Source organism: Danio aesculapii, chromosome 13, assembly GCF_903798145.1.
Source record: "Danio aesculapii chromosome 13, fDanAes4.1, whole genome shotgun sequence".
Taxonomy (NCBI): domain Eukaryota; kingdom Metazoa; phylum Chordata; class Actinopteri; order Cypriniformes; family Danionidae; genus Danio; species Danio aesculapii.
The window spans coordinates 33,855,258-33,877,517 of NC_079447.1; the positions used below are offsets into that span (position 1 = coordinate 33,855,258).

Below are 22,260 nucleotides of genomic sequence, written 5' to 3' on the forward strand. Positions count from 1 at the left end.
TTTTTGTAGGAAACACAGTTTAGATATTTTCATGGTAAGAGGTGTGTGAGTTATTGCCGTGTTAGGAATATCGAAAACAAAGCCAACTTAACTCCGCTCTTTTAGCACCCCTCACACAGCTTGATCCACGCTGGCATTTCTCCCCTTAGGTTTTAGGTTTTGGAAAGGGAAAAAAACTCCACCACCCTGTCCAAACTTTTAGGATACTGGGTATCAGATTTCACAATCCATATGCACAACGCTTTGGCTTGTGACTCGAAAGCATGACAGACCTCCTGCGCATAGCTATGGTTGCTGAGCCACGATTGGTGTGTAGCGATTTTCAGGTGTGGCTTAGCAAAGGGTCAATTGAGTGCGAGTAAATGGTGAACTGTTACTTTAAGTTTTCCTTAACCCTTTCTAACCTCTGTATTGGTCTGAATGAAAATGTAAATGCACTTTTTGACATGAAGTGGTGCTTGTATAATGGTAGAAACATAGCTGTTAGCCTTTAATTAAAGAAATAATGAATAATGTTTGATTTATGCGATTATATGGATTATTCAAATGGTATTCTAGCATCTGTTTCATTCATTTTTGTAACTAGAGTGACTCCTCACAATTTTTGGGGGACATTTAAAACTCTTTTTAGGAAAGCATCCTAAAAATCATCCTCATTAGCACTCTTGCTTTAAGTCACTTTAAGTTTTTCTTATGTCTTTGGTTTTGGAATTTTCAAAACTGCCAATGCAAGCTCTAAGTAAGCCAGTGTTAATGTATTATTTTTATTTGTTTCAGAACAAGCGAACCAAGAGCACCAACTTTGTGAATAAACCAAAGCAGTGAAATTACTGTTCTTTTTATAAAGGGTCTATGTGTAGTCATAAAAATCCAGTGTAGCCCTGTATATGGCTTGTGATAGTGATCCGTGATGTAAAGCGATACTTGTATGTGTATTTCTGTGCGCAGCAATAATACTCTTTTGTACTAGGTTCAGATGCCTGTGGTTCGCACCCCGCTGCGCTCTTTAGAGGAGATGAAGGCCATGTTTCAGAAGCTGAGTCTGCCCCGCTTTCCCCATTCACCAAATCCAAACACAGACACTCCTCCTAGCCTAACCAAAAAACTCTTCACCCGGGGGCGTTCGGCTTCCTACTTCCCAAACAGCAACCCACAAACCCCCGTCACACCCTTAGAGTCACCTGCCAAACTCTCTGGCACCCCATCAGACACTCCGCCAGCTCTCATCACTTCTGCTTTGTCGTCCAGTGGGGCATGGGGTGAGGATGCAGAGGATGAAAAACAAGCCAAAGATAGCGCTGCAGATGAGTCTGAGAGCGATGATGAAGATGAGGAAGAAGAGTTACTGTATGAGGCGGAGAGTCCCGATGAGGCGGCATTGGTGCAAGCAGCAAAAGCATATGGGTGCACTCTGCTGGGCCGGTCCCCAGAGCAAGTCCTTGTGGCCATTCCTGGCACCGGGCCGCTGTCTATCTCTCTGCTGCACGTACTGCCATTTCATTCTGCCCGCAAGAGGATGTCTGTGGTGGTGCGCCATCCCCTCACTGGAGAGGTGGTGGTTTATACAAAAGGAGCCGATAATGTCATTATGGAGCTGGCTAAACAAGGTATGTGAGGTGATGATCTTGCTTTACTAAAATATTTTTTATCACAGAACCCCAAAACATCAGCACTTTAGATGTTACCAAGTGTTAGGTTTAAGGTAATACTGGTAATATACAAAGTAAAGATCTTTAATCTAAAAAGATTTTTTTCAATGTAATACTTGCACTGGTAAACTCTTAGCTAGCATCTTGACACCACCCACAATAAGTGGGGTTTAGATAAACAACCGAAGAAAGAAAAATAACAGTTATGACGTCATCTGTTAATGATGATACTTAGATCTGTGGCAAAGAATTGTACGAGAATTCGAGAATTTTCAAAATGCATCACTATTCTCTCTTGAATCGATTCTGAGCTTCGTTTTTAACAGCAGATGGCGCTGTAGGCTAGTTTTTAACTGTATACTCAAATGCTGACGAGGAAGAGCACTTGTGCATTTCGTTTAAAGGGTGCCTATGATGAAAATCAACTTTTGTAAGCTGTTTGGACAGAACTGTGTGTTGGTATAGTGTGTCCAATGTCATATTGGAGTGATATAAACCTGACGTATAAAATTTTATATAAAATTTCCTGACGTTAACATAGGACCCAAATCCCAGTGATTTTAAGGCCCACCACATTGTGACATAGAAGGGCAGTTTTCCCTGCCCATCGAATTGATTGACAGGTGCCATGTTTCACAACTCTCTGTGATCAGCTGCTCCTTAATAATTATTTTATAAGTTTAAAACGTTTTTAAACTGCATGTTTGTAATAAAGACAGTAAAATCGCCATGTATTTCTTAACCGAAATAATCACCACAGCCGCATGGTGCAAGTAAACCATGTGTGTGTGTACTGCAAACTGCATTTGTGTGAGACTCATCATTTCAGAAAGGCTTGAATAATCTCCACCACAAATACATCAAATAAACTTATCTGGTATTTTTGACTAATGAGCTGTATTTCAGCTTAATTCGTGTCTGTCTCTATCACTAACTGCTGTTTATCTGACATAACTCAGGCGAAGCAGACATGCACATGGGAACAATAGGTGGGGAGAAGTAGCTCATTTGCATTTAAAGCAACAGGTTACAAAAACAGCTACATTGTACTCAGACATCAAAAAGGTCAGATTCTGGAGGCTATAATAAATAATCTAATGGGTATTTTGAGCTGAAACAGACACATTCTGGAGACACCAAAGGCTTATCTTACATCTTGTAAAAGGGGTAAAATAGGTGCCCTTTTAAATTGGATTCAAGCAGAGTATGGCTGTTTGTAAAGCATGCAGTACCATCTGCTGTTAAAAACTAAGCTCTGCATTAATTAAAGAGAGATTAGCAATGCATTTTGAAAATCTGAAAGCCTGTTTTGATCTCCTAAAGTTCCAAACAAACTTCATTTTGGGCTGATTAGGTTCAAAATGGTGTCACACCAGTATACTTTTGCTTAAAATTAATTAAGCATTTAATAATAATGAAATTTAAATTGTACAGTTATTCTTTGACCCTATAATTTGAAACAAATGCCAAAAAAAGTGTACATGTGTAAAATTAAGGCAAGGCAAGTGTATTAGCACAATTAGCATATTTTATACACAATGGTCATTCAAAGTGCTTTACATAAACAAGAATAAAAGAAACAAGTAAAAGAAATAAAAACAAAGAATAAAAATGATTAAAAACTGATTAAAGTGTGTTAAAACATGAATCAAAAATTAAAGAGAGACATAATAGTGCGATCTGTCATACGTAGCACAGTGCTTATTTAGTAAAAGCAGAGCTAAACAGATGTGTTTTATGTCTTGATTTGAATGTGCCAAATGTTGGAGCACATCTGATCATTTCTGGAAGCTGATTCCAGCAGTGGCGGCACAGTAGCTGAGGGCCGATTCACCCTGCTTTGACTGAACTCTTGGAATTTCTAATTTACTTGATCTTAATGATCTGAGTGATCTGTATTCAGTGAGCATATCTGTAATGTATTGAGGTCTTAGACCATTTAGTGATTTACTGTATAGATAAGTAATAATATTTTAAATCTATTCTGAAATTAAGTCTATAAGAGAGAGGGGGAAATTATTTTAACTGATGCATATTTGCTCTGAGTTATGGAACCAGATGAAACCTCCCCTAAATTAATTTATTAAACTGTTTTTGCTTGTGCTGTTAGTAGATTATCTACACCTGATTGACCCAATTCCAAATGGCACACTTGATGTGTACTTGGACACACGTTGTGGTATATACGAGAGTAAGGTGTCATATTCTCCATTTTAGCTTTCAGAAGGGTTTTCCCCCTTTGTGATGAATATGATGAATATGAATATGCCCTCAATGGTTAGACTTCTACCTGACAGCAGCAATATGCCAAGATAGTGTGGACGCAGAGGAGACCAGAAGGGTTTAGGGTGTGATTTGAGATTGAACATTATCAATTATAAACATCATTGAGTAAACCCTTATATATTTTTGAATGAGTCATTGGTTATGATGATAAAACAACAGAGCTATCATTCATAAAACTTTGCATAGAAACTTTTGTGAACGTGAACGTATGCTAGAATAAATATTCATTTTGGTATGAGGATTTAAAGTGGTTTAATTAAGTCAATATTTAATTAAAAGTAAAATATGTTAACTTAGAGTTTACTTACAGCAGTGCACAATCTTCTATGTTCAAGTTAGTTTCTCATAAATCACAACTTATGGGAAGTGGCGTCTGCCCTTTTCTGCATGTTTTTGTGCGTACACCACATTTATAAATGAGACCCAGCAGTTTAACTTGATTCTGTATGGCTAATGAAAACATCACCCTTTGAAAGAGATGAACAACTCATTGCAGTTTATGCTATATATGATGAGTCTTGCTAGAGCAGGACTTTTAATTCTCTTTAAGCTTTTTAATATGTGTAGCTTAGATGGAACATCTTCACAACAAACTGACTTCTAACTTTCCAGTTCTCTTCTGACAATTTTTGGTTGAACAGCGTCAGCAATGTAAAAAACAAAGTGCTTTAGAGATAGTTCACCAAAAATGAAAATGTCCTCATCATTCACTCACTCAAGTGGTGTAAACTTTTAGTAATTCTGTCAATTATTTTCTTCTGTTGAGCAAAAAACAAGATATTCTTAAAAATGTTGACAATCAGCAGACATTGGCATTCATAGTAGGAACAAAAAATACTTTGGGAGTTGGTGGCTGCTGTTTTGCAACATTTTTCAGTGTATATTTGTTGTGTTCAACAGAAGAAAGAAACCAGTTTGAAAAAGGGAAGTGTGAGTAAATTATGACAAAATTTTAAGTAGAACTATCCCTTTAATGCCCTACCAAACCTGCACCATCTAGAGTTTCATAACAGAACTTTATCAAACCACCCAGTCACTGTTGGAAAACGGTTCAGATATGCAATAAATGCTATAAATCAAAAGAGGATCTTGCAGGATAGTGTAAATTAAACTTCCCAGGAAGAAAACAAGAAACTCATTTAAAAAACCTAATGAAACATAATACAATCAAGAATCATGAAGATCAGGGGTGCCCAAACATTTTCGGATGAAGGGACAAAAACCAAATATCATTGAGAGCCGTGGACCGAAGATAAATGTACCAACGTTAAAGTTGCCATGGGTAATTTCCTAATTCATTTCATAACATTTATAGATAAATGGAAAACATTACTTTGAATCCTATTAATTAAGAACTTTTCTATTATACCTTATTGCATTAAAAACATAAACAATCACATTTATCACACGTTGGAGTTCAATGCTGAATACACTAGTCAAGCAGAATCTGCTTTTGTCTTGATTTGCTCACCAAAGTCTCTGAATTGTCCTCTATACGTCAAGTGGCAGTATGTACATTTTAAACTGAATCTGACTAATTTACACCATTTAAATTGAAACAGTTAGCTTATTGAAACAGGTAGCTTAACAATAAAACAAACATATCAAAGGTTACATTAAATATGAAATAGGGACAGCACAGTGGCAGCCGGTCCAAAAACATGTGGTATACTGTTGAAGTCAGAATTATTAGCCCCCCTTTTTTTCTTTTTTAAATATTTCCCAAACAATGTTTAATAGAGAAAGGAAATTTTCACAGCATGCCTGATAATATTTTTTCTTCTGGGGAATGTCTTATTTGGTTTATTTCGGTTAGAATAAAAGCAGTTTAAAATTTTTTAAAATCCACTTTAAGGTCAAAATTATTAGCCCCTTTAAGCTATATTTTGCAGTATTTTTCTGTAGTCGATAGTCTACAGAAAAAACCATCGTTATACAATAACTTGCCTAATTATCCTAACCTGCCTAGTTAACCATAATTAACCTAGTTAAGCCTTTTAATGTTGCTTTAAGCGGTATAGAAGTGTATTGAAAAATATCTAGTCAAATATTATTTACTGTCCTCATGGCAAAGATAAAATAAATCAGTTATTAGAAATGAGTTATTAAAACTATTATGTTTAGAAATGTGTTGAAAAAAATCGTATTTCCGATAAACAGAAATTGGGGAAAAAATAAACAGGGGGGCTAATAATTCTCACCTCAACTGTAAGTGAATTGCGTAAGCTAAATTGTCCATAGTGTATGAGTGTGTACCCCCCAAGTAGTTTTACATTTTATTCTGTATTCTGTAGAGCTGTATTTTGGCGTTGGGTAGTATTTCCTTTTTCTGAAGCTTCCATAGTCTTAAAACTAACCCATATGTCACCACCAGGGGGTTTATAGAGCAGATTGATGTGCTTTTAACAACAATCTTTCTGTCTTTATATTTTATTATAATCCAAAATCATTGACTTCCGCCAACTCTTCTGAACTGTTTTGTTTGCATCAATGATGACGCAAAAAGCTGCGCTGTTTAGTTCCGCATTGGAGCATAAACATTACTTCGAACATTCACAGCACATGGGTGATTGTTTTATTGAGGGAGAATTAACTCGCATTTATTATCGTTATCTTTTATTGCCCAGTCATGCTTGTTAAACATTCGGATGCGATATTGTCCCATTGTTTAACCATAAATATTTGTTTTGCCTTGCCTGCGTGTGTGTGCAGCTGAAGATGATTTCTCCAGGGAGGTTATGGAACTGACGCAGAGACACCTGGACCAGTATGCAAGAGAGGGACTGCGCACTCTCTGTGTTGCTAAAAAAGTACAACTTTTACTCTCACTTCTCTTATTTGGATGATCGTCTATTTGCATACACAGCATGTATTAAAATGTCTCTTACGTGATATAAAATTCTGATGGAAATCATTGGGATATCATTGACAGGTGTTGGGAGAGCAGGAATACGAAGCCTGGATGAAGAGACACGAGTATGCTGAAACCAGCATTGAAAACAGAGAAGAGCTTCTGCTTGAATCTGCAGAGAGACTGGAAACTGATCTCACGTTATTGGGTGAGAAATGAAAACAATGGGGACATCAATGGAGTTATGTTATATGTTGTTTGTCTTAGGCTAACTCACTATTGTCCTACAGGGGCGACGGGTATTGTAGACCGCCTGCAGGAGGAAGTGCCTGAGACCATTGAGGCTTTGCAGGAAGCTGGGATCAAAGTATGGGTTCTTACAGGGGACAAACAAGAGACGGCTATCAATATTGCTTTTGCTTGCAAACTCCTTAGACCCACAGACCACATACTGATGGCCAACTGTGACAGCAAGGTAAATAGACATGTTGGATGAAGGAGACTGAAAGGAAATCATTTAAAAACAAATAATCATTTTATAAAATAATTTGAACAAACTGACCACTTGTTCCAGGTCTAAATTACATTGTTGATAAATAAACACATCAGACTGGAATGACATTTGTCAAGTAGGTGACTCTTAACCTGAAATAAAGCATAATAATTACATCTATATAGCATTTTCTGGACACTCAAAGCGCTTTACACATTTTTGGTGAAAATCTGATCATCCACCACCAGTGTGCAGCATCTAACTGGATGACGTGACGGCAGGCATATTGCGCCAGACCACATAGTGATACACCACACACCAGCTTATTGGTGGAGAGGAGACAAGAGTTGAGAGTTGAATTGAGACAATTATGAAATGGGGATGGTTAGGAAGCTTGGTTGTAATGGACAGAGGGCATCCTGGGATTTTTAACAATCACAGAGAGTCAGGACATCGGTTTAACGTCTGCTCACTGAGCAGTATAGAGTCCCCTTCACTATACGGGGGCATTAGGACCCACACAGCGCCCCCTGCTAGTCTCACTAACACCACTTCCAGCAGCAATCTAGCTTTCCCATGTGGTCTCCCATCCAGGTACTGACCGGGCGCAGCCCTGCTTAGCTTCAGTGGGTGACCATTTGAGTTGCAGAGAGCTAGCTGCCAGCAGTAAAACATGTATAATATTTTCCTTCACTCCACAACAATACATTTTGAGAACAGAGCATTACTCAGAACATTAAAAAAATTTGTAAAATATAAGTTGAAACCAACAGATATTAGAGAGTCTATTAGGTTTTATCCAACATTTATTACTTTTACTTTCACATTTCATTTATCAGATACTTCTGTCTAATGTGACCTACAAATGAGGAGGCAGTCACTGATTCAACAAGAAGAGGCAATACACACAAGAAGTGCTAATTAGGAACTTACTACCATAATAATGCATGTGTTTTAATGGCACATTGGTGTTCACCATCTCAGCTCCTTGAGAATGGCTATTCATCACCAGTGCAATGCAAGACATGTGAAGTATATACAGTACAAAGGTTTCCAAATGTTTGTGTCTTTGTTGTGTGCTAATGGTAAATATAAATATAAATTCTGCTTCAGCCTCAGTCTCTGAGGCTGTACTCACACTATACTATCCGAACCGTGCACAGGCACGTTTCCTGGTTCGTTTGAAAAGTGTGAGTGCTCCGAATTGTGCTCAGACATCGTTTAGTTGGCCGGCCCTGGCCCGGATGTAAGAGATTCAGTTGGGCTTTTGGCGCTGTACACTTGTAGTGTAAGTGCAAAGTGTGATCCCGAAACTGAAGATGAGACGTGACTGTTTCATATCGATTTATTAATCTTTCTTACTGTTCAATGAATGAAAACTGTCATAGTTTATTAAAGATGCAAACTCCTCACTGCACGACAGCTGCACCTTCAGCAAACCTTCTAATACCTGCAGCACGAGGACTTTTATGATCATTTATGAGCATCAAAAGTTGTGGGTCTGTGGCAAATTATTTGACTGTGTCACCGCATCCCAAACGACTAAAACAATATAACTAAAGAAATCTCCACTTTTCTGAGTGAGAATGCTTCTCTTCCTATAAAACTGAACAGTCACATCATCGATGACAAAAGTGTGCTTGGGTCCGGAAGGCAAAATGCAGACAGTGTGAGTGCAGGCCATCGGGGGAGAGGAGGGGGGGGGGGGGGGTGTTTGAAGTCAGCATCGATGTCTCCTTCAGCAACTGACATTGCAATATTACAGGCATGAAACCTAATTGTTTAATTTAGTTGATACTCGTGTGTCTCCATCATCGTTTGCATGTTTTGCATTTTACTCCATAAATTTATTGCTTTTACATTATAGAAAATATTTGGGAAAACAACAACTGTATTTTTACGCTGGTATAAATAGCATTAGCCACTCAGTGCAGTTACTTGACAGCACAAAACAAAATAAAACTTTAATGAAATGGCAAGTTTAGAATTTTAAATTTAACGAGACTGCATGAATACTAAAGCAGTGTGTACTTTGGTTCTAAGTAATTCTGCGTCTGCCAAATGCAAAAATCTAAAATTCATTAATGTTAATAAATCAGACTGGAGCTGTTTGCTTTTTCAATCTGCATTGGTTTTGGTGATTTCTATTCATTTAAAGATATACTTTCATTAAAACAGCACTGGGGCTCTTTTGTACGTACAGCTTTTTTCATTTGGAGCGTTTTATTATTTCTAAAAATGTGTTTGAATTGTCTAAATAAGTACCGTTTATTTATAAACTAATTTCGAGAGGATCATGTGCTTATGGTTGCTTGCGGCTGGTCCCGCATTATCCAATTTATGATACACCAATCAGATGATTCCTAAGCCACTATAAATACTCTGAGTTCCATTTCACAGCTATCTTCATTTTGAAGAATCCCCCCTTCCAACCCTACTCCTCCTCTTTTCCACTTCGCTGGTTCTAGTCCTTACCAAGCAAGTCGACGTTTACATGTTCTCTCCGTTCTCATGTGGGTTTCCCCCGGGTTCCCCGGTTTCCTCCCACCGTCCAAAAACATGCAACTTAAGTTAATTGACTAATTTAAATCGGCACTATAGACATGCTCCTAGTAAGTAGTTATCACTTAAGAGCAGTCACTATCTGTTCATTAGCTACTACAGCAGGGGAGTTCTCGAGATCTACCTGAGCTCAAACTCCCCTCTCGCCTTGCAAACGGGAGGGAGCCCCGGGCTCGAGGATCTTATGAGCTTAAGGCTCTCTCCCGGGACAGCATGCCAAACAAGCTTTATAATCAATCATCAGCTCAGTGTGAACTCTTAAAGTTGGTAAATTAAAGTCAGGATGGTTTAGTTAAGGTGAGAAAACTCCCAATTAATCAGTGAACCAAGCGGTATCATAATTCAAAACAGGAAATATGCATGTTACATAAAAAGTAGCAGTGTCTGATTCTGTCAGTGAGCGCATTATTTATCGGTTGAACATCAAAGAACACCCTCTTCATCTTAAAATGTTGTGCGATTGCTCTTCAATGTTTTTGCAGGAATTCTGCCCTGATGATGTTAATTCCTGCTTTAACTGCATTTTAGATGTTATATACCATTTATCTGATTGAGCGGGAATGTTGACAACATACCTTTATGCATATGTGTCACCACAACCACAGATAAACTGCTCAAGGATGACACAGAAGAACATAAACAGGTGCACTTTGACCAATGAGAGGACAGTTTTACTCACTTTTGAGATGCTTTAAAAATATATATATTTTAAATTATGAAAGTGAACAGAACCAAAAAAAATAATAACAATACAGTCAATTGTCCCTCATTGTAGTCAAAAGTCCCTATTTCAGAACATCAACAATAACATAAAGAGCAGTCTACAGGGACAAGAGGTTTGGTTGAATAAGCAATTACATAGCCATAAAACAAATTAAATATTTGCAAAGTCATCATTATGGTGTATAAACCGGTGCTGGACGACATACACATACTCTAATAAAATATTGTTCCAGTTAAAGTATAAACTACTCCTTTTCAATTATACTTGGGTCAAAGTACATGAATGTACTTAAGTAATAAATGTACTTATTGATGAATATTGATTTTGCAAGAATAATTTCATTCAGTGAGTTGTTTACTGGAGATTCACTCTGAACGGATCATTTGAATTAGTGAGTTGTTTGCTGGAGTCTCGTTCTGAACAAATTATTTGAATAAATGAATTGTTTACTGGAGATTCACTCTGAACAGATCATTTGAGTCAGTGAGTTGTTTACTGGAGACTCGTTCTGAAGGGATCATCTGAATCAGTGAGTTGTTTATTGGAGACTCATTTTGAACGCATCATTTGAATCAGTAAGTTTATTACCGAAGAGTGGATACTCACTCTGATTGAATTGTTGTTTGCTGGAGACTCACTCTGGAAAAAAGACATTTGAATCAGTGAGTTGTATACTGGAGTCTCTTTCTGAATGGATCCTCTGAATCAGTGAGTTGTTTAATAGAAACTCTTTCTGAACTTGTCCTCTGAATCTGTGAGTTGTTCACTGGAAACTCTTTCTGAACTGATCCTCTGAATCAGTGAGTTGTTTTACTGGAGAATCTTTCTGAACTGATCCTCTGAATCAGTGTGCTGTTAACTTTGAAATTCACTCTGAATGAATCATTTGAGTTAGTAAGTTGTCTACTGGAGACTCTTTCTGAACTGATCCTCTTAATCAGTGAGGTGTTTATTTTGAGACTCACCCTGAATAGATCATTTGAATCAGTTGTTTACAATTTACTGAGTTGTTTCCTACCAAAAACAAGCTAGCCCAAGATCAAAGTCTATGTCACTCAGTCGTGTTTCTTCACAGAATTCATAGAAATGCAGTTGCAGGAGGCACGGAAGAACATTAATGATGAAGTTTCAGGAAATATATTGGCAGTATGCCAGAGAGACAAGCTGCTGTAATTGCTTCAAAATGTGGACTTATCATATTAATGTTATTTATTGCGCTCAAGTAACCATCTGTGTGTTTCATGATAGGTTAATATTTTATTCTATACACAGTTGAAGTCAAAATGATGAGGTCTCTTGTGATTTTTTTTTTTTTTTTTTTTTTTTTTTTTCAAGTATTTTTCCAATGTTGTTTTACAAAGCAAGGAATTTTTTTTATTTCGGCCGTCGGCGCCAATATCCTAGGGGTTAGTGCTTCAACACATAGCACCTGGGTGCTCACGGCAACCTGAGTCCAATTCCTGGCTCAAGGTCCTTTGCTGATCCTTCCCCTATCTCTGCTCCTCTGACATTCTTGTCTGTAAATCTCCACTGTCACCCCCCCCCCATACATACTTTATTTCGGCTGGAATAAAGGTCAACATTTAAAGAAAACATTTAAAGGTCAACATTGTTAGCCCTCTTAATCAATATTTTTTTGAATGTCTACAGAACATACAGTCGTGTGTGCAATAGCTATGTTTCCATACAAAGAATAAAATTAAATTTATGTGCAAAACTGGAATATCGCATAAGATGTACGAATAAAGCAGTGTTTCCATCTTATAAGAGAACAAAATCATCACTTCCTGAATAACTGGTGCCAAATATCAACAGTAAAGACGGAATTTGCTGAGGTAGAAGCTGCTTTTATTTATTCAATAAATGACTTGCACCTTAGAAGATCATGCCGACACGTAATGAACAATTGATAAGACAATAACATGAATAGTGAAATGGTTGAGGCATTTTAGAATGACCAAAACAACATTTTAGATGTTTTACAGTGTGCTCAGCCTGCTGGTTTGTCCATTCACACATTTTTATCATCACATGATCTCTTATAACAAAATCACATCACTATTTTAATGCGCATACTGGAATTTGTTTGGTAAAAATGTTTCCATTTATATGCATCTTTTCATATCGAATAAAAAGTTTATACTCGGTTATGCGCATATGTTTTTTATGCGCAAATCCAGAATGCACATAAAAAAGGTTGGATGGAAACTGTGGGAATATAAAGTTATATAATTTAGTTCCAAATTGGCAATAATCTATATATAACTAAAAAGTTCTATTCTTCTTTATAGAGACCTTAAAATCCCTTGGTTTCCTGACTGTGCCAAAGTGATGCAAATGCTAAAGGCATCGTCTCAATGACTCTTCTTTTGTCTTTGGGTAATACTTTCAAGCTGGTCAACTGGTCGGACGCGTTCTACAGTATCTCCAGAACATCATTTGCACACTTTGTTTTCATGCTAAAATATATCATGAATGGGTACTTATATGCTGATGAGATCGGGGCTGGAAAGACAATTTACCCTGCCGACAACAACACTTCATTTGCATGCTTTGTTTTAGACTGTCTCCACCCACATGTATCGATGTCTGTAAAAATGAATTTAAACTAGTGTCTGCAACACTAAGAGAGAGTTATTTTGATGATGCCACAGTGACGCTGAGTTCTTCTTATTAAAGGGTTCTGCTTTAAAGATACCCGAAAGTTCTCCCTGGTTTTTGGCTCGTCTTAGAATTTTCACAATAGTTTTGGTGCCATGAGCCAGATAGAGAGATTCACAACAAAACATAGCTAATGACTTGCCTATTTACCCTAACTTGCTTAGTAATCCTAATTAACCTAGTTAAGCCTTTAAATGTCACTTTAAGCTGTATAGAAGTGTCTTGAAAAATATTTAGTCAAATATTATGTACTGTCATCATGGAAAAGATGAGTTATTAAAATGAGCTATTAAAACTATTATGTTTAGAAATGTGTTGAAAAAAATCTGCTCTCAGTTAATTAGAAATTGGGGTACAGGGGTCCTAATAATTCAGGAGGGCTAATAATTCTGACTTCAACTGTATAAATTATATTACTTGAAAACATTTTTTGTTGTTTTCTCCCTGTGTTGTTTGTCTCTCAGGAAGTGTGTGAGGCTCGACTTCAGGAGTTACAGCTTGAGATCCAGCAGGTCACAAAGGCAGACGAGCCTGAAGGTGACTGTAGCTCTGACTGTGTGCTGGTCATCGATGGCCGTACGCTGGACTACGCTCTGCAGAAGGAGCTGCAGGGAGCGTTTCTGGATCTCACATGTTGCTGTCGCTCAGTCATTTGTTGCAGGTCGACTCCCCTGCAGAAGAGCCAAGTGGTTCGGCTGGTCCGAGACAAGTTGGAGGTTATGACCCTGGCTATAGGTGAGAGAGCACAGTGAGGGGTCTAATGAAGGTTGAGCATTATTGTAAATTAGCAGGTCATGGTTTTGCCTAGTACGATGCTATTGTGGATTAACATCGATGTTGATCCTGGGACATCATTTTTGTTTGAAAATGTAATCCATGCATATTCCCTACCCCTAAACCCAACAATAACTGTAAATTATTCATTATAATAGTTGGATAACACTCATGTACAAGTGCATAAACCTAACCTTAAGCCTAAACTTAACATAAACGGTAAATGTATCCCTTAATTCTGATTGATTGACATAGATGTTGATCCAGGAACATGTCCTACTTGGCGAAATCAGGTTGGTGGTGTAAATTGTGGGACAAACCGAAATGTGTGATTCTGATTTTTAGGTGATGGAGCTAATGACGTCAGTATGATTCAGATGGCAGATGTTGGCGTTGGGATCTCAGGCCAGGAGGGCATGCAGGTACAAGCTGAAAACTTGTTTCATAATATAAACGTCGTTTACCCATCCTCCACTTTTTACAAATCTTTTTGACTTTATTTCTTCTGTTAAACACCACACAAGATATTTTGAAGAATATCATTGACTTAGTATTGACTTAGACCATAGTATTTCCTTTTCTTACTAATTCAATGGCTGCTGGTTTCCAACATTTTTCAAAATATCTTCTTTTGTGTTCATCAGACATTAGAATGAATAAACTGTGAGTAAATTTAGATATTTAGGTGCACTATCGCTTTAAGAATTCAATACCTTGCAGTTAATGATGGTTAATTTGAGGTGAATGGACCACATTCCACAGGATGATGTATAAATTGATGTATAAATGTGTAATTGTATTATTAATCTTGGCTAATTATGACAAATTTCAGTTCAGAAGTTGGTAAGACTGCTGACGCATTTTTGAAAGAACCTCTTCTATTTAGCAAGTCTGCATTTATTTAATCAAGTATACAATAAAAACTAATTGTGAAATATTATAATATCTTTTATAATATATAATCCTTCAGAAATCACTGAAATATTTAGTATTATTGTCATATTATAATATTATGCTATTTTAGTCACTGTTCTTTATCCACATTAAGCTGTTTTTTCACAATCTACGTTATAAAAAGCACTATAGGAATAAAGATGAATTTAATTTACTGTAATTGAACCATTATAGAAAACCAATTGATTTCTTGAGTGATCCACAATACATATTTTTGTGACTCCCTGATTAATTGAAAATATTAATGCATCCATTACTAAAGTGTTACTTACAGTTGAAGTCAGAATTATTAAACCCTCCTGAATTATTAGCCCCCGTTTATTTTTTTCCCACATTTTCTGTTTAACAGAGAGCAGATTTTTTCAACGCATTTCTAAACATAATAGTTTTAATAACTCATTTCTAATAATTGATTTATTTTATCTTTGCCATGATGACAGTAAATAATATTTGACTAGATATTTTTGAAGACACTTCTATACAGCTTAAAGTGACATTTCAAGGCTTTACTAGGTTAATTAGGTTAACTAGGCAGGTGGTTTGTTCTGGAGACTTTCAACAAAAATATAACTTAAAGGGGCTAATAATTTTGACATTAAAATGTTTTTTTGTTTTTTTTTTATGTAAAACTGCTTGTATTCTAGCGGAAATAAAACAAACAAGACTTTCTCCAGAAGAAAAAAATGTTATCAGACATACTGTGAAAATTTCCTTGCTCTGTTAACCATCATTTGGGAAATTCTGATTTCAACTGTACTTTAAAAAGAAAAGGCAAAATCCAACATATAAACTTTTAAACTTATTTTATTAGGAGATTAATTAATTAATTTTCCTTCGGCTTAATCTCTTTATTCAGTGGAGTGGATGCCCTTCCAGCCACAACCCAGCACTGGGAAACATCCACACACTTCCACACTCACACACACATAACAGCCAATTTAGCTTATTCAATTTACCTATAGCGCATGTCTATAGCACCGGAGCACCCTGAGGAAACCCACGCAAACACAGGAAGAACATGAAAACTCCACACAGAAAGTTTGACCCGGGTAGGGCTTGAACCAGCGACTTTCTTGCTGTGAGGCAACAGTGCTGAACACTGAGCCACCATGCCACCTTCATCAACCTCCTAGGGCTTGAGTGTCCACATACGTGGACAGCACATTTGAGCTCTTAAGTTGGTATTTAAAATGCTTTGAATGTTTTACATTTTGTTACAGACATACAGTGTCATCCTGCAACTGTTTTGCAGCATATGAAATGTCCCAAATCCTATTTTTAACTATAAATAAATGTTGTTTTTACTCTGATAGTCAAAGCAAGATCAAAAAAAAAAAATCCATGTTATATATGCATTAAAAATAATTCAGGAAAAAGTGTTTTATGTAAATTCGGAACACGAGTCCACATATATGGACATAATTTTCTCTAAAATTACATCGTATCAAAAGATGATACTTAGATTTTTATTCTAATTAGTTTCCAGTAAGTCCAAATAGCAAAGAGAAATAAAAATGCATGTTAAAAAACACTTTGGGCTTTAAGAGGTTATGACATTTTAGATGTTTATATAAAAAAGCTTTTATAAGCTTTAATTTGAGCTTGAACCACACTAGTGTTCTGACCATAATTCTTGATAAAAACAAATGTGTTGCATACAATAATGTTGATGTTTCACTGCAATTCTACTGCACATCCATAAATTCAGTTTAAATTACATTTCTGTATGAAGTTTTCAAATTAACTGGAAATTTGTAGATATTTTAAGTTAAACTAACAAACAACACAATATTTCTGTTCCTTTGTAGTTGCAGAAAATTCATTCAAGTGAAAAATCCACTTTGATTTTCTTCAGAAAATTATCCAGATGTTAAATGTTAAATTTGTATTTCAATAAATCACATTTTACTGCCAAACTGGGGTTTTACTGTTTGAGTTTCATTCTTCAATTAAACCCAAAAAAAGATATTTTGAAGAATGTTGGTTACCATTAACTTTAATATTTTTTGTACTGAGTACCATTTTTTAAACATTTTTCAAACTATGTTCTTTTATTTTCGAAACCACTTACATTTTTCACTAAACACTTTTTTGAGGACGATCTGTTTGTTTAATTTGAATTAAAATGTGTACTATTCCCAATCCATGGTTCATTTCTTATTTTAAAGAGAAACAAAATACACTTCACCTTACAATCTAATCTAGTTTAAAACCTTTTATTTACCATTATAATTAGAGCCTCTCTAACTGTATACATGTATATTTTTTTATGTCCATATATAGGCAGTGATGTCCAGTGACTTTGCCATCTCTCGATTCAAGTTCCTGAGAAAGCTGATTTTGGTTCATGGTCATTGGTGCTATGCCCGTTTGGCTAACATGATCCTCTATTTCTTCTACAAAAATGTGGTGAGTAATGCACAAATTTACACAGCTCCTCACACAGCCGTTATCTTGCAGTCCTCACTCATTCCTCTTTTTCTTTTCCTCTCTCTTTTCATGTAGATGTATGTGAACCTGCTGTTCTGGTACCAGTTTTTCTGTGGATTTTCAGGCAGCACCATGACCAACTCTTGGGTTCTAATTTTCTTCAACCTGCTCTTCACCTCCGTCCCTCCACTCGTATACGGTGTGCTGGATAAAGATGTGTCTGCAGAGACGCTACTAAAACTGCCCGATCTCTACAAGTCTGGACAAAATTCACAGGTGGTCATTCTGTCACACAAAGTGTTTCTGTCTTCATATTCAGCTCATCAGGTGTTTTATATATGGTTTGAAAATATTGATGACTTTTATATGATTTTCAGGCCTATCTTCCATCAACCTTTTGGCTGAACATTCTCGATGCGTTTTACCAAAGCCTTGTGTGTTTCTTCATACCTTACTTTGTAAGTCACGGTCAAATTCTTAATTTAAATGCCCTGAGATACTTTTTTTTTTGCTCCTTATAGTCAGAGTCTCATCTCCCATTCACTTTAAGAGTCATGGCGCATTTGCTATTTACATGGCGGACTTTGTAAATGGAAAAACTGAATGCTTCACTAGTGAGACAACTGCAGCGTAAGGATAAAGAATGAGCCTCCTCCATTCGACCTATTTGCTTTCTCTTTATTTTACTTTTTACTTTACTCCTTTACTTTCGCGGAGTAAGGAAATGATGGAAACTCACTCCACTGATGACATCCATTAGCCTACATATTTATTTTTTTTGTTAAGCGCAAAGATTTGTTTCAAAACTGTTTCTAAACTCAGTTTTAGTTTCCAGAAAACAAATAAATAAACAATAATAACGAAGTGTGGTCAAAAACTGACTTGTATCCAAACACACGTCCTATTCTTATACCCCATATGGTCTAAAACCTGACAGGTCGACAAATCTAAGTTTGTTTTTATTAAAATAAATATAAATTTGCATATAATAAATAATACTGCTAAAAATAATAACATTATACGAATACAAATTGTCATTAATACACTGAAAAATCCTCCCTAGATGAAGGCATGGAGGTAGAAGTTTTTATATTTATGTAGAAAATGATAATTTTTGTAACATTTTAGTTCCTCAAAATAGCAATGCGCCTTAACACACTTCCTTTCTAGACAGGCACACCCATGAGTCCACAACGCGGCGCAAATGGATTTACTATTTAAACAACGTGGCACAAAACAGGATAATTAGGGTTGCGTTGGTCTGAAAATAGCAAGACATCGTGCCAAACACGTCTTGCGCCTTGTTGCGCCAGCTGTATGATAGGGCCCTAAAGCAAACTGTCTTGCTCAGATGTTACGATGGAGCAAATACTCAACAAATACATATAAAAGTTATTGACAGATTCTGTAAATACATTTTTATATATATTTTTGAGATATGTTTGACATTATGGTACCATTTCAGAATATAGTGTATAACAGATAGACGAGTTCAGATGAGTCTTTTTGTATGTCAGTTTTAGACGTGTCTTGATTGTTGTCTGACATTATGACAGCTGAGATCCTGCAGTGTGCTGTCTGACAAGAGTGCATTATAAAGGACTATTACAAATTGGACAGTACAAGTCTGCATTAATTCATTAATTAGTTAAAATAATAATGAATAATTCCCGTTGCTCTGAAGTGTAGCACTCTAATTAACTTGCATGTTTTGCGTACGTCTATATGCAGTAGATTGTTTTAAAGCAAATTTAGAGTGCCAGTATTGTTTATACCTAAAATTACACTACAGTTTCTACTAAAAAGCACCACTTTTGTTTAAGTTAATGTTTTTAGTTACGTCTGATCTCATCAAACCGAATAAGGAAAATGAACCCGAGAATAATTCCATGTCAGAGTAGGTCAAGCCTCAGAGCTACACCTACCTGTTACTTAATCAATTCATCTTTATTTCTATAACACTTTTATGTAGATTGTGTCAAAGCAGCCTAACATAGAAGTTCTAGTAAGTTGAAACTGTGTCAGTCCAGTTTTCAGAGTTGAAGTTCAGTTTAGATTAGTTATCACTGCTGAAAGTGTGAACACTGAAGAGCAAATCCATTGATGCGCAGCTCTACAAGTCCAAAAATCAGTATTGACTAATTATAGGTTAAACTAAAGATTAAAGGTGCTTACCAGTAAAAAAGCTAACTTTTGTACAAGCAGTTTCAAACTCCTGAAATGAACTTCTGATGTCACACCAGTTAATTTTGGCATTTTACTTGCATTATTCCCAAATTAAAATGAAGATTATAGTATTTTAAATGTACATTAAGTTTGTTTTGTTTTTGTTTCAGTTTGTATTTGTATAAGACCCTATACCTTTAACTTTTATGAATGTCTTTCTTCTATTGAACACAAAACAGGATATTCTGAAGAATGATATAAAAAAGCATCTAGAAACAAGAAATACTATGGAAGTCAATGGCTGATTGTTTGTTTTCCAGTGCGTCTTCCTTTGTTTTCAACGGAAGAAAGAAACTTTTAATTGCATTGTTTTTAAATTAAATTGAAGATTGTAGTATTGTAAATGTACATTAAGTTTGTTTTGTTATTTGTTTCAGTTTTGTATTTGTAATTTTTGCTTGACCATTCAAGTAATTCTGTTCTGTTCAGACCATTACTCAAATATAACGCATCATGTTGTTTTTGTATGCTATGCAGGCGTATGCAGGGTCTGATATTGGGGTGTTTTCCTTTGCCTCTCCAATCAATAGCTCTGCTCTCCTTATTATCCTCCTGCATCAAGTCATAGAGAGTCGCACATTGGTGAGTCAGTCACAGTTGGTCTTGGAAATGTATTATCATTTACTTTTTCCCAGATTAGTTAATATCATCTGTTATGCAATTAAATATATAATTTAAAAAGTGATTAAGCAACAAATCTGTGATTTCTGAAGATCATATTACGCTGGAGACTGGATTTTTATTGCAGTAAATGTTTAATTGTATTTTTATTTCACAATATTACTGTTTTTACTGCATTTTTACTGTAATAATCAATATATAATATAATCAATGGTAAATACAAAGTTAACATGCTTAAAGGTCTTTTTTTTTCAATTTAATTAGTAACGCAAGTATGTGGAAACATTTTCACTTTTAACTGTAGTTGCATATAAAGTAGTTGCATATAAACTAGAGCTGCACAATGTATCGTTTTAGCATCGATATCGCAATGTTTGCATCTGCAATAGTCGCATCGCAGGATCTGCAATGTCGAATCGAGATTATAGTTGACCAGGAGGAGCCAAAGTTGAAAACATTCATTAAATTGTAAAGTTACTGAAATATGTCATTTGCAAGTGTTTTTAGGGCTTGTAACTGTGTGAACATTTCAAGCCAGGTAAATCATTCAGCCACAAGAAATTATTATGTTTGTAACTTTAAAAGATATAAATTGTAATTGTGTTATATTTGACATTTGGTTATTCAATTTTTGTACCTGAATATTGCTAGACTTCCAGAAAACTTTATTTTACTTCTATATCATTTCCCAGAAAATTTATTTAACTTGCATTTTTGCTTTACTGTATTTATCAATACTTCTGATTGATTTATTGTATTTTATGCAGATGCACTCCGCTACAAAATTATCACAGTCAGTGTTAAATCATGATTTTTTTTTTTTTACAAATAGAGCTTTTCCAGTCATCTGGTAAAATGTACTCAATATCACAGGAAAAATAAGTATTGCAATGTCAGTTTTTTCCAATGTCGTGCAACCCGATTATAAACTGTATATTAGTACTTAAAAAGCACCTATCACTTACTCTGCATGACCATGTTTTACATCTTTAAACTTTATCCTACAGTATGTCTGAAGCGAACAGCTATAACATCTACCTTACTAGTTATTAATGAATAAATAATGGCTTAAGAGTTTATTAAATCAAAAGGTATAGATAATAGTAAATGTGTTTACCATATTAAAGTGTTACCATGTCGTTATTGGAAAACCCTTGACCACTAGTGTAAATCTGACGTCTTTCTTCACCCATGGTGAAATTGTATTGCTCCAAACTAATTCCTAAACAACTGTACATTAAAGACAATATATCTTTTGATTGCTTGTTTTTCTCATCAACCACTTACTAAGTTCAGCCAAATGGGGTATATGCACAGACTTTTTATTTCAGTCAGCCAAAAAAATCCGTGATCTTCACTCCCTGGCTGAGACACGATAAAGTGGGCCTCAGACCAAACAAGAAGCACTGCATTAAATTGTGTTTTGTGCCATGTCTTTAAAATATGGAAATTAATTTTAATCCCAGTATTTTTAATAGAGTTTCTGTGCTGGCCTGATGCTAATGATGGCGCCTGCGTTTAAACAGTCTTTCGTCTCTTTTTACGCTTGAACAACTAAATGAATGCTTAAGTCTATTTAACTGGTTATATTTCAGTTACATTACAACATTGATGCTGTAAAAGGAACCTTATGAAATTGAAAATAGTCACATAAAAGCTCTCACCAGAAGTTCATCATTGGCTGAAAAACACTAGCTGTGCATACAGCCCATTGCACACCACACGAACAAATGCTGTTTAGATACGTTTGCATACACAATTTGCAAACAGTACCACTGTAACTAATGCTCATCTTGTGTGATTTTTTGCAGACTTGGATACATGCCTCATTGCTGCTCTTCAGTGGCCTGTTCTATTATGCGTTTGTCCTGTTGTTCAGCATTACATGTGTCACATGCAATTCTCCTACAAACCCTTACGGCATTGAGACAAAAATGATGTCTGAGCCGCTCTACTATTTAGTATGCGTGATTACCACAGTCCTGGCCCTGCTGCCAAGGTATGACACATATACTGGAATCAGTTTACT

The 22,260-nt window shown here is 35.9% G+C and overlaps 1 protein-coding gene across 1 annotated transcript in view; it reads left to right on the top strand.

The window, feature by feature from the left end:
- The window catches only part of atp10d (ATPase phospholipid transporting 10D), a 47,084-nt gene that overhangs the window by 20,449 nt on the left and 4,375 nt on the right, over nucleotides 1–22,260 (top strand). Inside the window, exons 10-20 of the mRNA XM_056470732.1 lie at nucleotides 971–1,607; nucleotides 6,648–6,745; nucleotides 6,868–6,994; nucleotides 7,077–7,261; nucleotides 13,691–13,961; nucleotides 14,346–14,422; nucleotides 17,238–17,363; nucleotides 17,460–17,660; nucleotides 17,762–17,842; nucleotides 20,088–20,192; nucleotides 22,043–22,230. Of these exons, the coding sequence (XP_056326707.1) occupies nucleotides 971–1,607; nucleotides 6,648–6,745; nucleotides 6,868–6,994; nucleotides 7,077–7,261; nucleotides 13,691–13,961; nucleotides 14,346–14,422; nucleotides 17,238–17,363; nucleotides 17,460–17,660; nucleotides 17,762–17,842; nucleotides 20,088–20,192; nucleotides 22,043–22,230 (2,096 nt within the window). The remainder of the gene's footprint in view (nucleotides 1–970; nucleotides 1,608–6,647; nucleotides 6,746–6,867; nucleotides 6,995–7,076; nucleotides 7,262–13,690; nucleotides 13,962–14,345; nucleotides 14,423–17,237; nucleotides 17,364–17,459; nucleotides 17,661–17,761; nucleotides 17,843–20,087; nucleotides 20,193–22,042; nucleotides 22,231–22,260) is intronic.